At 38.9% G+C, this 15330-nt stretch overlaps 1 protein-coding gene across 2 annotated transcripts in view; it reads right to left on the minus strand.

Annotated features, from left to right (window-relative positions):
* Positions 1–3276: 3276 nt before the first annotated feature.
* The window catches only part of NEK7 (NIMA related kinase 7), a 73186-nt gene continuing 61132 nt past the window's right edge, over positions 3277–15330 (minus strand). For both annotated transcript variants that reach the window (XM_063298385.1, XM_063298384.1), the window contains exon 10: positions 3277–7740. In XM_063298385.1, the coding sequence (XP_063154455.1) occupies positions 7630–7740 (111 nt within the window). In that variant the 3' untranslated portion in view covers positions 3277–7629. The remainder of the gene's footprint in view (positions 7741–15330) is intronic.

The raw sequence follows: 15330 nt of genomic DNA on the forward strand, positions 1-15330 counted from the left end.
GCTTTATCCTTTGAAACTCATTTGCTTGTATTTCTATGCAGCAACTGACTGAAATAATTGTATAAACAATGAAGTTGCATAAGGGAAGTAACTGAAAATCTACAAAACCACCAATTAAACAGGGAAGCAGTTGGGAAACTGGTTGTGTGCAGGTTTACTCAGCAAATGCAACCAGCACAATTTTCATTTATTTCCTTTAGAGCAGCTCCTCTAATTAAGCACTGAAGCTTTCTCACTCAGAGACACACAGAATGTTAACTATATTGTGTTATATATCCACACTTCAATTTGGGAGTGATGTCCCCTCAGCCTGATTTCATCTAGTTGTCCCCAAATCATATCCATGTTATACTAAAAATGATAAATTAAGTTTATTGTGGTTTTTGGTTACTCTATTTCCCAAAGGTATAAAAATAGTAACTGCTAGGAGACAGAACAGTTGGATCTTCGATTTTATGCAGCACAGGCCAGTTTTATGTTGTTATCCTAATTCCATTATGGACTAACATTTGGCAAATGCGTATTAGGAAAGTTAGTGATCTGTCCTTTCCAAAAGAACTAGACAGACATATTCATGTTGTTGTTGTTGTTTATTCGTTTAGTCGCTTCCGACTCTTCGTGACTTCATGGACCAGCCCACGCCAGAGCTTCCTGTCAGTCGTCAACACCCCCAGCTCCCCCAGGGACGAGTCCGTCACCTCTAGAATATCATCCATCCATCTTGCCCTTGGTCGGCCCCTCTTCCTTTTGCCTTCCACTCTCCCTAGCATCAGCATCTTCTCCAGGGTGTCCTGTCTTCTCATTATGTGGCCAAAGTATTTCAGTTTTGCCTTTAATATCATTCCCTCAAGTGAGCAGTCTGGCTTGATTTCCTGGAGGATGGACTGGTTGGATCTTCTTGCAGTCCAAGGCACTCTCAGAATTTTCCTCCAACACCACAGTTCAAAAGCATCGATCTTCCTTCGCTCAGCCTTCCTTATGGTCCAGCTCTCGCAGCCATATGTTACTACAGGGAACACCATTGCTTTAACTATGCGGGCCTTTGTTGTCAGTGTGATGTCTCTGCTCTTAACTATTTTATCGAGATTTGTCATTGCTCTTCTTCCAAGGATTAAGCGTCTTCTGATTTCCTGACTGCAGTCAGCATCTGCAGTAATCTTTGCACCTAGGAATACAAAGTCTTTCACTGCTTCTACATTTTCTCCCTCTATTTGCCAGTTATCAATCAAGCTGGTTGCCATAATCTTGGTTTTTTTGAGGTTTAGCTGCAAACCAGCTTTTGCACTTTCTTCTTTCACCTTCATCATAAGGCTCCTCAGTTCCTCTTCACTTTCAGCCATCAAAGTGGTATCATCTGCATATCTGAGATTGTTAATGTTTCTTCCAGAGATTTTAACTCCAGCCTTGGATTCCTCAAGGCCAGCTTGTCGCATGATGTGTTCTGCATACAAGTTGAATAGGTAGGGTGAGAGTATACAGCCCTGCCGTACTCCTTTCCCAATCTTAAACCAGTCTGTTGTTCTGTGGTCTGTTCTTACTGTTGCTACTTGGTCGTTATACAGATTCTTCAGGAGGCATACAAGATGACTTGGTATCCCCATACCACTAAGAACTTGCCACAATTTGTTATGGTCCACACAGTCAAAGGCTTTAGAATAGTCAATAAAACAGAAATAGATGTTTTTCTGAAACTCCCTGGCTTTTTCCATTATCCAGCGGATGTTGGCAATTTGGTCTCTAGTTCCTCTGCCTTTTCTAAACCCAGCTTGTACGTCTGGCAATTCTCGCTCCATGAACTGCTGAAGTCTACCTTGCAGGATCTTGAGCATTACCTTACTGGCATGTGAAATGAGTGCCACTGTTCGATAGTTTGAACATTCTTTAGTGTTTCCCTTTTTTGGTATGGGGATATAAGTTGATTTTTTCCAGTCTGATGGCCATTCTTGTGTTTTCCAAATTTGCTGGCATATAGCATGCATTACCTTGACAGCATCATCTTGCAAGATTTTGAACAGTTCAGCTGGGATGCTGTCGTCTCCTGTTGCCTTGTTATTAGCAATGCTTCTTAAGGCCCACTCAACCTCACTCTTCAGGATGTCTGGCTCTAGCTCACCGACCACACTGTCAAAGCTATCCCCGATATTGTTATCCTTCCTATACAGGTTTTCTGTATATTCTTGCCACCTTTTCTTGATCTCTTCTTCTTCTGTTAGGTCCTTGCCATCTTTTTTTTTGATCATACCCATTTTTGCCTGGAATTTACCTCCAATGTTTCTAATTTTCTGGAAGAGGTCTCTTGTCCTTCCTATTCTATTGTCTTCTTCCACTTCCGCGCATTGCTTGTTTAAGACATATTCATGGCCCATGGCAATTCAACAATTGGAAATTTAGCTGTTATGCTATTATTTTTAAGTGGCTTTTTTCTAAAGAAGGTAATTCATTTTAGTTGCACTTCCATAGGGATTTTTTTCCCCCCAAAACAGGACACCATACCACTTGATTGACCTCCTTTTAAAACTCGACCAGGTATCAAATGGGACTGAAAGCAGGGGCTGGAAGAACCATTTTGCCCATATTCTGGAAATTATGGATTTACAAACTGCTATTGGTGCTTCCAACAATTTCAATCCACCCTCCATTATGAGAGTGTGACCTTGCATTTTCCCTTACCCCACCTTTGGCTCAGATGGAAGCCAATGTGGGTTCACTTGTATCCATGAAAGCTGTTGAAGTCACTAGCATGGAATACGTGCCAAAAAAAAAATGGTATCTGGAGCAATGTTGGCTGGGGGGTGGGGATTATATGGAACATTTCTAATATGGCAAGAAGCCAACAGTCATTTATAAATAACATGACTGTGTAGGCAGTTAGCAATATTTTGATGCTGTTTACGAGCTACAATGCTGAAGGATTATTTTACAGCACAAACAGGCCATCCATGTAAACAGTACCCCACAGAGTAGGATCATGTATAGAGGATGTGTGAATGACAGCATACATGTATATGTTGCATGACACAACCTTTTGCTTCTCTGTTCTACTGTATGCACTTTTCAGTATACAGAACCACATACAAAAAATTATTTTCTTGTGCTAGAGGCATATAGCATTAATATTCAGCAACTGTTAAGATTATAGAAACAGAAATTTAAATATACAAGGGGTTGGGTTATTTCATCTTCATTAATGCCAATCTGTTTTCTAAAAACTGCAAATAAAAATGCTTAATTTTCACATCATCAAATCAACACAGGCATTCTAATAAATACAGAAAATAAATATAGGTGGGTTTATTTTACCATATATTTAATCTATGTATTTCATAAAGATATTGTACAACATAGAACTCCAAACATTGAGTACAATCCTTGTGCAAGAGTAGATTTAGAAAGCAAACACAACACACAAATATTCATAAAGCCACAAATATCACACTACCACTGGATATAAAACTGAGACAAATTATGCATATTTTGTTCTGTTTTGTTTAGTATAGAATACATTCATTTTAAAGAAGCAACTTAACACAAACAGCAGTTTGGTTAAAATAAATATAGCAAATGTATTACAGTATCTATCCATATGTGGAATCTAAAAATATATGTATTTTCTTATAGTGCAGAAGTAAAATTAAGGCATTTGTTATCTAGCAATTGCTAAGTACATAAAAGAGTTTAGCCTGGACACAGGTGGGCTAAACTACTAGACAGCAGCAGAACAATACAGAAATATGCTCTTTGCTGCCATTTAGTGATTGTCCAGATATTTGCAGCCCAGATGAAGTAACCCAATGATGGAGGAGTAAATTGTTCTCCTGGTTCTTAGCAGGGAGCCCTGTTGGTCCTTGACTAGAACAGACGATGCAGCTACTAAGAATGAAGGCCCAGGGCAGAAATGCCACAGCTAGCCACCCTACCTTATTCTGTCAGGAACTTGACTTCTTTTTTGCCTCTTATTCAAGTTACCACTTTCCATTACTTCGGTGAGATCAAATATGTGATTGTCATACCCCACACACACCCCTCCCCCAAAATCAAGATATTATTAAGAAATCTATTTTATATTCCAAAGCATCATTAATAGTTCAAGGAGGTTGTTTAACGGCTCCTACTCTGCTCTAGCACTGTTTTGATGGTTCCTTCTTCTCTTAGCAAGGCATTGATCGTGATCCAATGATGGCATTGGAAGCTCCTCCACTGCCAGTCTTGAATATGTAATTCATCTATGGAGGCTTCCTTAGCCTAGGAAGCTTCTCCTCCCCAACTTCCCCAACCAATATGGCCGCTGGGTATGCTGGCTGTGGACAATGGGAGTTGTAGTCCAACTTGTTTGAAAACAGCTGTTCCCATATCAGAATGTTCTGTATGGAGCTAGTGCCCTATGAATAGGACCTTCACTATTTATTGCAATGCATGAATGGGATTTCTGTGTCACTGCACAGTGACTTGATTCCTGAGAAAGGGATGGTACTAGGAAGGAGAAAATATTATCTTGATCTTTGGTATAGCAAATGGTTTTGCCAGTACTGTAGCGGGATCAGGGGCAAGCCTGCTCTTCTTAATAAGGCTTAAACTTATCCACTACCTCTGATGCTAACAGCAGATATATGAAATCTGTAACTTTTTCTACTTATGCAATTAATTTCAGTACTCATTCATCATACTTTATTATCAGTATCAGATAGATTTTTACAAATATGTCTTTGGTTTACATTGGCATTAACTTCATAATTATTCCCAACATTTATTTTTAGAAACAACTCCCTCAAAGCATTTTGTATAAGGTAGTCATACGCACACACATACACATATGCATGCACACTACAATTAGTGCCATTAGGAGAAAATTCAGTAAACCTTTTTTCAAATAAGCATGCCAGAAGGCCACATGAAGATTATGTCACTTTGTTAAATGCTACAGCTTCTTCCCTTCAATGGTGACAGAGAAAATATAGACTTAAAGAATTCTGAAGTATTTTTGCACAGTAAAGTGTGAATGTGGTGGTGGGAACAAGGGGTTGGGATATTATTTTATTTAGTTTTTTAAGCAAATATTATGTTAGCCTCATCCCTAGGAAAATATGTAAAGAATCTTACAGACATCTTTCATTTTCCTTTGAAATCTTCCTGTGAAAGCAGACATGCACTAAGGGAAAATACATAATTTCAAGCTGCTCCCTCACAGCTTATACGACTATATCTTGTAGTACAGTTTTAACTCTATTCCAAAAATTACTGGACATAGAATTTAAAGTCACATTAACATAAGCTGATGCAACAAAAAACATGTTTCATACCTGTCCAATTAGTGACCACCAATCCTAGTTATTCCCACCAATCATATATAAAAAATCTTGATTAAAAAATCAGTTTTCTATCTAGGATAGAACAGCAGGAACAGGGGGATGGACAATGTTGCTAAGCTTTTAAAAGACAGCTGGGTATGTATCTTATGTTTTATTTTAGAGCATTGCAAGGTGGACAGATCAGGGCTGGCTGTAATCATGAAATTACACATAGTTTTATGGTCATGAATGTGACTGAAATAAAAGGTGAACTGGTACTAATCTGTTGAGATTAATATTCACAAAGCAAGTTTGCAAGGCTTCCTCATTACCTCTTTCTTATGATATTCTAGACATCAACTCTATATGTTCCTCTAATCTCAAAATGTCTGCCGCATGCTAGGATTATGAGAATTGCAGCGTGTCATCTGGGGGACATTATTTTAGGGAAGGCTTCTTTATAATTTTCAAAATGTTAAACAATCAGACCTTTATCTGCACAAGCAGTTGCAGTTATAATATTCTTCCCTTTCATAATGACATGCCATTTATTGTTTTATTGATCAATTTCATTTTAGGACATTCTAAAGGCTAATACAAACTTCACCAATTTGATTTTTTTTTTTAAGTTCAAGCCAACTATTTTCAGAAACAAAAATAATGTTTCCTAATAAAGTGAGATGCAAAACATTACTGTCCTTTAAATTAATAAAAGATTTTCAAACCAGATGATTCCACTGTAATAGATAAATCATATCAAATCCTGCCTAGGGGTGGATTATCTATTGCCATGAGGCTTAATCCTAGAACAGTCATAATATACTCCTATCATTAGGCTCCAATGACATAAACACACACAATAACCTCCATTCAGCATTAGGAGTCACAGCATACGGAGACATTATCATATGTAGGCAATCTGAAGGATCCTCCAAATGACAGCCATTTATTTTAAGTCTCCCTTATAATTTAAATAACTTGGGTCATTTCCCCACTTACAACAGTTTCTGTGACTTGTACCATCTTCTATAGCCATCCAAGCAACAGAGTGCCAAAATAATAGTAATAAGGACAGGTTTTATATCACTTCAGCAATGGCTGGGTGTTACTATGAACAAACTACATTTCACAACTTGGGAAGTGGCCTTGATTCGTCCAATGTGTGCATGTTGTAGAAAGTATTGTTCTTCTAAGCAAACTTCTTTTAAACCCAATCTCTTAGATTCTTGGAGTCATCTATGCCAGTGCAATTAACATACACAACTATTCAGCCCAAAGTTAAGTACTCTATCAGTGCACTGATTTTATGTGTTTAGCACTCTAATACTGACTTGAAAACTAATTTATAACTGGAGCTTGCTTTTGGTAGCTACAGATTTGGAGAGTGATCCCACCTAGCAACAAGAGCCTTAGGGCAGTAGAACAAGCTGACTTGGGAAGTTGTTAAGTGCTCTTTTCTGAAAGGCATTTAAGCCATCTGTCTGGGACACAGCAGAGGCAACCTGCGATACAAATCAAGCAGGGAACTGGACCAGGTGATCGTCAAGGTCCCATCCAACCTTATGATTGATTCTGACTCCTAGACATTGTGCAAATCCTCTCAACTGTTGAAATCAAGGTTAGGGATTGGGGTTACAATACTGCACAAGACTAGATAACAAACAGTTTGACAGGATTTCTTCTCCTTTTTTCCCCCCAGTGTTGGACAATCTGCCAAAAAAACAGAAAAAGAAAAACCCACTTTTTCACATTCAAAAACTGCATTAAAGCTCAATGGCAAATAAATATACATTTTCTTGACAAGCAAAACTGTAACAATTATTTTTTAAAAATTCTATTAATAGCCCAGGAAAGGGGTAGAAATAAAACCAACAATAAATTTACTAATGAATAATAAATTCAGTAATTATGCTGATTCATCATATCCATATCCATAAATTATTACAAAAGTCAAAGAACAGAATTTAAAGTTTTGCTTGTAGCAATTAAACAGTTAAGTTCATATGCAAATTTGCAACTCAGATATGTTGGACAAAAATTGAAAATATATAAAAATGTTTGCCCTTTATTCAATAATTATATAATATATAAATGAAATTGCAATTGCCCTAAGTTGTAAGCATAATTTACTTATTAAAACCATTTCATACTTTATATCTTAAAAATATAAGTAGCCTTTACTTATAAGTTCGGTAACAAAAGTGTTAACACATTCTTGGCACATAAGTCATAAGTCATACTAAATTTTGTCCAGCAATAGACAAAAGTAAGAAAAATGGGAAGAAAGCACATCAATGCTTGAACTTCCCCAGCTTGTTTTTGTTCTTCCTATGGGGCAAGTCTTTTAGCTGGTAGCTGTGTGGGCGTGCATGCGTTTTGCTACATCATAAACATAGGTTATATCCGGTCGTTTCTCTGGATCTGGGTTGATGCAGATATTAACTAATTGTCGGAGCTAGAAAAAAGAAGAAAACAGCATATGAAGAACAAAATATTAAAAATAAAAAAAATGCACCTGCAGGCAGAATTATGAGAACCCCTTTCTACTACAAGTTCCACTGCCAGTTATAAATGCTGGAAAAGTAAAATAGCACAGCAGTAACTGTTAAAGAACTGCTTTCTTATAAGCACAGTAGTCTTTAAATCACTGCATTTCCTTACTATATAATTCTTTACATACTTTTAGTCACAGTACTATCAACAATAATTTTGCAGGACTCCAGACTGTATTTAATGGGACAAATCTCATATCTGAGTGCAAGATTCATACAATGGCCATACTGCACTGAAGGGTGCCTAATGATGATTCCATGATGGATTTTCACTAACCTTAAAGTTGGAAACATAAACTGAATTATCTTTTCAGTGCCTCTGGGGAGAGCTGTACACTAACTGGGTAATGCCTGCATGGGGTGGAAATATTCTCATGGTTTCTAAAATTTGCTAAGCAGAAAGGGCAGATACATGATTTAGGTGAACATTATAAAATGAATACTTTAGGCTATAAATCTATTATACCTAATACCCCTGAAGTCAACACAAAACACTGTTAACTATTTGGTCTAATATGTGATGATAGTATCTAGTCTTGAGTTTTATTTTAGGTATGTAAAAATGGTACAAAATATTTCCACAGAATGGATACTTTTTTCCTGTCTTCTGTTTTCAGTATAATAAAGAAACAAGGGAAGTATGCAACTCATGATTAGAATACATATTCAGTAAATAAATAACTTTAAAAAGATAGCAATATTAAAACAAACCATATAGAAACAGTAACGTTTATTTACTTAATTGTTCATCCGCTAGGATTTGCAGGCCACCTCAGTCCTAAACCATAGGAGGCTTACAATATAATAAAATACAATAGAACAATCAAATTTTAATCTAATAATAAAACATAATTTCCTTCAACGACATCAATAAATCACCAGACAACACAGGAGCATTTTAATAGTACTCTTGAATATCAATAGAAAATAGCCATCCTAACTTTGGGCAGTAGACTGTTTTAGAGAGAGATGGCCATTAGCAGAGAAGACCCACTTCTGGCACCCACTCTGTATCTCCCAGAGCATAAACAAGGTCAGCAGCATACCATCCCAGCCAGTCCATATTTGGAGCAGACAGTCCCAGATACACCCAGGATCCAAGACTCATAGAGCTTTATAGACAATAACCAGCATCACAATCATAATCATAATCATAACAGATATGCTGCCTGTTTCCCTTGACTTGCATCTGGAAGCAAACTGCAACCAATGTTATCCAGACTCAAAGGCTCTTACCTATAAACAGACAGTTGCACTGTGCAGCTGTAGCTTCTGAGTGGCTTTTATTTATTTATTTCTCATATTTAGCCACCGCCCATCTCCCCCAAAAGAGGGACTCTGGGCGGTTTACAATAAAATCCCACATAAAACAATTATAATAAAACACAATAAATAAATAAAATCCAAGAGAAATGTAAAATCCAGGCTGGTGGGAGGGACTCTAGGGTGCGAGCCATCCCCAAGAATGGCTATTCACTTTCCCGCCCCAGGCGAGATGGCAAAACCAGGTCTTCAGGGCCTTCCGGAAGGTCAGGAGAGAAGGGGCCTGCCTCACCTCCGGGAGCAAGATATTCCAGAGAGCGGGGGCCACCACAGAGAAGGCCCGCTTCCTGGACCCTGCCACATGAAATTCTCTTATGGACGGGGTCAGTAACATGCCCTCTCTGGATGATCAGGTGGGGTGGGCTGATGGAATGGGGATGAGATGGTCCCTCAGGTAACCTGGCCCCGTGCCATGTAGGGCTTTAAAGGTAATAACCAACACCTTGAATTGGACCTGGAAGCAAACTGGCACCCAGTGCAGTTCGCGCAGCAATGGTGTTATATGTGCCCACCTAGGTGCACCAAAAATAGCCTGTATGGCTGCATTTTGGAACAGCTGAAGCTTTTGGATACTCTTCAGGGGTAGCCCCATGTAGAGCACATTGTAGTAGTCTATACGGGAGATAACCAGGGCGTGAGTGACTGTTTGGAGGGCTTCACGATCCAGGAACGGGCGTAACTGGCGCACAACCTGAAGTTGCGCAAAGACCCTCCTGGCCACGACTGCCACCTGCTCTTTGAGCAGGAGTCGTGAGTCCAGGAGAACCCCCAGATTACGCACTGAGTCTGCCTGGGGCAGTGCCACCCCATCCAGAACTAAAGATGACAATTTCCCGGAAGATGAAGCCCCATCAACCCACAGCCACTCCGTCTTACCAGGGTTCAGTTGAAGCCTGTTGTTCCCCATCCAGACCCCCACAGCCCCCAGGCACCGAGAAAGGGCAGTCACTACATCACTTACCTCACCCAGGATAGAGATGTATAACTGGGTATTATCAGCATACTGATGATACCTCAACCTGTGGTGACGGATGATCTCACCCAGTGGTTTCATGTAGATGTTAAACAAGAGAGGAGAGAGAACCAAACCCTGCGGCACCCCACAATGGAGGGGTCGAGGGTCGGATCTCTCCTCTATCACCACCGACTGGGACCGGCCCCGGAGGAAGGAGGTGAACCAGCGCAGAACTATGCCGCCCACCCCCAACTCCCTGAGCCGTCTCAAAAGGATACCATGGTCGATGGTATCGAAAGCCGCTGAGAGGTCAAGGAGAGCAAGGATGGATGCACTGCCTCCATCCCGCTCCCACCAGAGATCATCCATAAATGCAACCAATGCAGTTTCTGTCCCATATCCTGGCCTGAAACCTGACTGAAAGGGGTCCAGATAATCCGTTTCCTCCAGGACCCTCTGGAGCTGCAGTGCCACCACCTTCTCAACCACCTTCCCTAAAAAGGGGAGGTGGGAGACTGGACGAAAATTGTCCAGCACAGTTGGGTCCAGAGATGGCTTCTTGAGGAGGGGGCACACCAGTGCCTCCTCAAAGGCGACCGGGAACACCCCCTCACTCAAGGATGTATTTACCATCACTTGGACCCAACCACACATCACCTCCCGAGCTGCCTTCACCAGCCAGGAGGGGCATGGATCTAAATAACAGGTGGTGGCATTCACAATCCGGAGGATCCTGTCCACTTCCTTGGGTCCAACCGGATCAAACTGCTCCCAGATAACAAGGCTAAAATGTTCCCTCGGTATCTCCACTTTCAAGTACTACCCCATATAGATAAAATTACAGTCGTTCAAGCATGAAAATGACAAGGGTGTGAACAACTGCTGCCAATGCATCAATAACAAACATGCATGCCACAACACCATTTCTATTAAATTGGTTCACAAAGTTCTTAGCAGTAACTCTTCAAGCACTGCAAAGATGGGGTCTGAGTTCTGTAAGTTCAGTAGGACTGACAAAAATCTCTGCTTTTCAGTTAGTTCTCAAAGCCAGGCAAGCAAAGGAGTTAACTTACTGCTTAGAATAATGTGATTCAATTAGTTGAGCTAGCTCCAGAAAGACAGTAATGTTTTTTGCATTTCCACAGGACTTTGCTTAAAGAAACAGGATACACACTATGGACTTCCTCAAGCAGCCATATTAAAGGAGTGTGTGAATATGTGCAAGAGAGAAAAAGCAAAATAATTATTTAAAGTGTAAGTCATTAAATATTCACTAATGAAAATACTGTATGTCAGCAACATCTGTAATCAAACTTTCAATTACAGTTGAAGGGAATGAATATGTGCACAGACACACATCACTTAATCCTGTATTCTGACCAACATGTTATCTATGCTGATTAACTGGCACAGAAGAAAGAAAGAGAAGAGATATAATCCTGTTCTGAATATCGACTCTGGGTTTGATAACAAAACCAAAGGCTGAGCTGTTTCTTTAAAATTGGAGTAGAATCAGCCTTTGGGCAGGTATCATGTATTTTCACAGTTGTAATTGGGAAGAATGGCCAGCAGATTTGATTTAAATCTTTCTAAGTATTATCTCTGAAAGCCTTGCCAGGGTACAAGCATTCCCGCTGTACTCCCTGAATGCCCACTATGACCTTGAAGCACAAGAAGGCACATGGAAAGACCATGACTTCTTGCCCAATAGCCCAGTAGCATGACAAACAAATCTACACTGTTCTAAGAAACTGCCAAAGAGCTATTCTATTAACATGGAGCTAATGGCATCATTCATGCCTGGCAGAGCTCAGAAACAGTAATGTGAACTGGAGAAGTCAGGATGGCCGCTCATTGCCCTTAACTTTTTCTGTGAACTTTGCTCAGTGACAGTATTTTGCCTGAAGCTTAGCGTGATAGTGGGACAATTCTCTTTTTTCCTTTAACAGGTTTGTCAGTCTCCAAGAGAGTTAAGAGGAGGAGAGAAAGTGAGAAAATGTCTCCTAGGTCACAAAACGGGACTAAAGTACCCCAGCCATGACACTACCAAAGCGGATTTGGAAACCTGTGCAGGTGAAGTACTCCAGTTAAAGCAAGAAGAATGCATGCATGCTCATTCCAGTGAGGGTGTAGGATGGTGTTTCTCAACCTTGGTGGCTTTAAGATGTATGGACTTCAACTCCCAGTGCTGGCTCGGGAATTCTGGGAGTTGAGGTTCTTACATCTTAAAGTCACCAAGGCTGAGAAACACTGGTGTAGGGTGTACTCTACTCAATGTATTACTCACTATGAAGTAGGGATTAAAGTGAAAAGAAAGGGCTCAGTGGAAGCACTGTCAAATGACATTTGTGGGGATGGATTCCCACAGGAGAGTTGACAGGAGCCTCCCAGAAAGCGATCTCACGGTTGTGTGGTAGATAGTTCAGAATGTCGGCCTTCTGCACTGAAGCAGTATAAATATACTTAATTGTATGGAATTTAAGTTCTATCAGTTTTTCCCCTGAATTTTAAAATTTTAATAAAAATCCTAAGGTTATATATTCTTTACTTTTCCAAAAAAGCTCAAATCGAACTTTTCTAATCCCCCTATGGCTGCATTGCCCTCTTTTTCCTTTGTTGTTGGATTTGTCTGAAACCTTTAGTGTGTGCTATTAGGAACTGTAGTAGGATTTCTGGTCTGACACAGGCAGGGAAGAAGTGTAAGTTTGCTGGTGATACATTGATTTGACTGATAAGTCTGAATCTCCCACTGATGGTTTTGGAGTATTTTCTAGATATAATAGAAATTACCCTAATTCTGAACGGATGCCTCTGATAGCTACTGTTTTGTCAGAATCAGCTTTTTTGCTGTGGTTTCAGTGGCATCCAGAGGCAATATGGAAGTATTTAGAAATAAATCTCAAATGATATAAACTGAATTTAAAAATACTATCATTTGTACATATTTTTATAAAGAAGCCTTATTGAAATAGAGTAACTGAAGTGAACACACTTTTAAAGTGAATGTTTTGCCACAGATATTTTATATAACACTTGGCATTCCTTTATATTAGAAGTATTTTAAGAAATTTAATGCCCTATTCTGGAGGTTTATTTTAGAAAATTTCTCATTTCTTACTTTATTTGAACAAGTATTTTACCTTCAGGACTTCTATTCCAAAGACTTAGAAATATGGACTGCATATACAGTTTGGTCTAGTGGTTAAGGTGCTGGGCTAGAAACCAGGAGTCTCTGAGTTCTAGTCCTGCCTTAGGCCTGAAAGTTGGCTGAGTGACCTCGGGCCAGTTACTCTCTCTCAGCCCAACCCACCTCACATGGTTGTTGTTGTGGGGAAAATAGGAGGAGGAAGGAATATTAGGTATGTTCGCCGCCTTGGGTTATTTGTAAAAATAATAAAGGCGGGATAGAAAATAAAATAATAAATATACTAATTTAGGAGAGCCAAAAAACTGCAGCAGCTAATCCAGTCAGTCGCCAGAACTCAAAAACTGACTCGAAGGCACCAAACCTTCCTCCCCAAATTTATATCCTTAATTTCCCATTTTTCTTACTGTTAAAAATTGATTTAAATGTTAATAATTTAATTGTATAATATTACAAGAATGCATATCTAAGGCTAGTTTTGTTTAGTAAAGAGATGTATCTTTTTGTGGTCTCAATTTTCCCTTTCTGTTTGCATATAATAAATAAAAAAGAGAAAGGAATTATAAATAAAACTGCCGATATCATATAAAAATCTATTTGTGAACTGCATTTAAATACTTTATACACTTGCAATCAAAATATAAAATGCCCTCATTTTTCCTCCTCCAGGAAATGGAGTTTTTGCATACTTAATCAATGCAATCAGATGGAATTGTAGTAAGTGTTAAATACCAGGAAGAAACTTATTTTAGATGGTCTCACATTAACTATATTCCATTCTGATTTATATTTCATATTTTGCTTTGGAAATTGAGCCAATGCTAAATGCTAAAAAGGCATTGAAAATAACGGATTGAAAATAAAGTTCATAGTACTGTAAGTCCCACTTAAAACTGGAGGAGGTTTTGATTGTCATATCTTAAAACGGACTTTTTGGAGTTGGAAAAATATCAAAAAGGGCAATAATCCAGATACTATTCCACCATTCTTCATCCTTTTGTAGAGGGAATGCATATTATTCATCTTACATAATAATGTAATTCTTGACCAATGAATTTCAATTGTGGAATAGCTGGAACCAAGAAAGCACAGATCAAGATTTTCAGCCTATTTGCAACTGGGCAATTTGTAAGAAGGCCAATCTTTAGTCATTAGCAGTATTACAAATAAATATAGATACAATTGGAAGAAGCTGAAATTTTTCTTTTCTGTGAACTTCTCTTCCTCTCCCTGATGATATATGTGTGGTGTGGGCCATTTCCTACAAGGATCCCCAATATCAAGTTAGCCCTCATGTGCTCTTTCTCCTTGTCCCCCTCTCACACACATACACATATTCCTTGATCTGTCTCCAACTTGCTAAATATTTAAATAATTATAGGTCTCACCTATGCCCCATAAACATGGATAGAAAATTAGAATGATGGGCAGTTACAATTCATGCTTTGACTGGATTTGTGCCTGCATGCCCAGAAAAAGGTCAAAGATAATCTAGGTAGCAAGACACATGCTACAAGAAGAAAGACCAGAAAAAGCAGCCTATATGATAACAGCCTAAGAACAGCATAAAGGAAATACGCAAACTTTGGGGGAAGCAAACTTACTATCTTTTTTTTTCCTACTGTATATCATCATTAATGGAAAAATAAAAAAGGCTCCTAAGACAAGGCTGTCAGAGTTCTCTGCTAGTGAAATTCTCATTAATGAGTTGACCTTGAGATATAGCGCATATCCCTATACTAGTTTTTGGATGGTATCTATTCATTTGCAGTCAAAGCCAGTCAGTGCGCTTACTAGAATTATAGAGAGACAAATGGTATATATAAGATTACTGCCCAGAACACAGATTTGTAAAACACTGGTTTGTCAATTTCTATCCTTCCTCCTCCAATCAAATATTTTTAACAACAAAAAATGAAAAACAACATGCAATCTTTGAATCCTATACAGTAATTAGGTAGTTTCAGTATACTGAAATGAGACCTCTCTTTTCATCAATTGGGAGCACTCCAACTGTTCAGATATTTAAAGAAAAATGAAAATTAAATGCAGTTGGCATAAGAGGTCTAA

The sequence above is a fragment of the Candoia aspera genome, chromosome 3 (assembly GCF_035149785.1).
Source record: "Candoia aspera isolate rCanAsp1 chromosome 3, rCanAsp1.hap2, whole genome shotgun sequence".
NCBI classification, from domain to species: Eukaryota; Metazoa; Chordata; class Lepidosauria; order Squamata; family Boidae; genus Candoia; species Candoia aspera.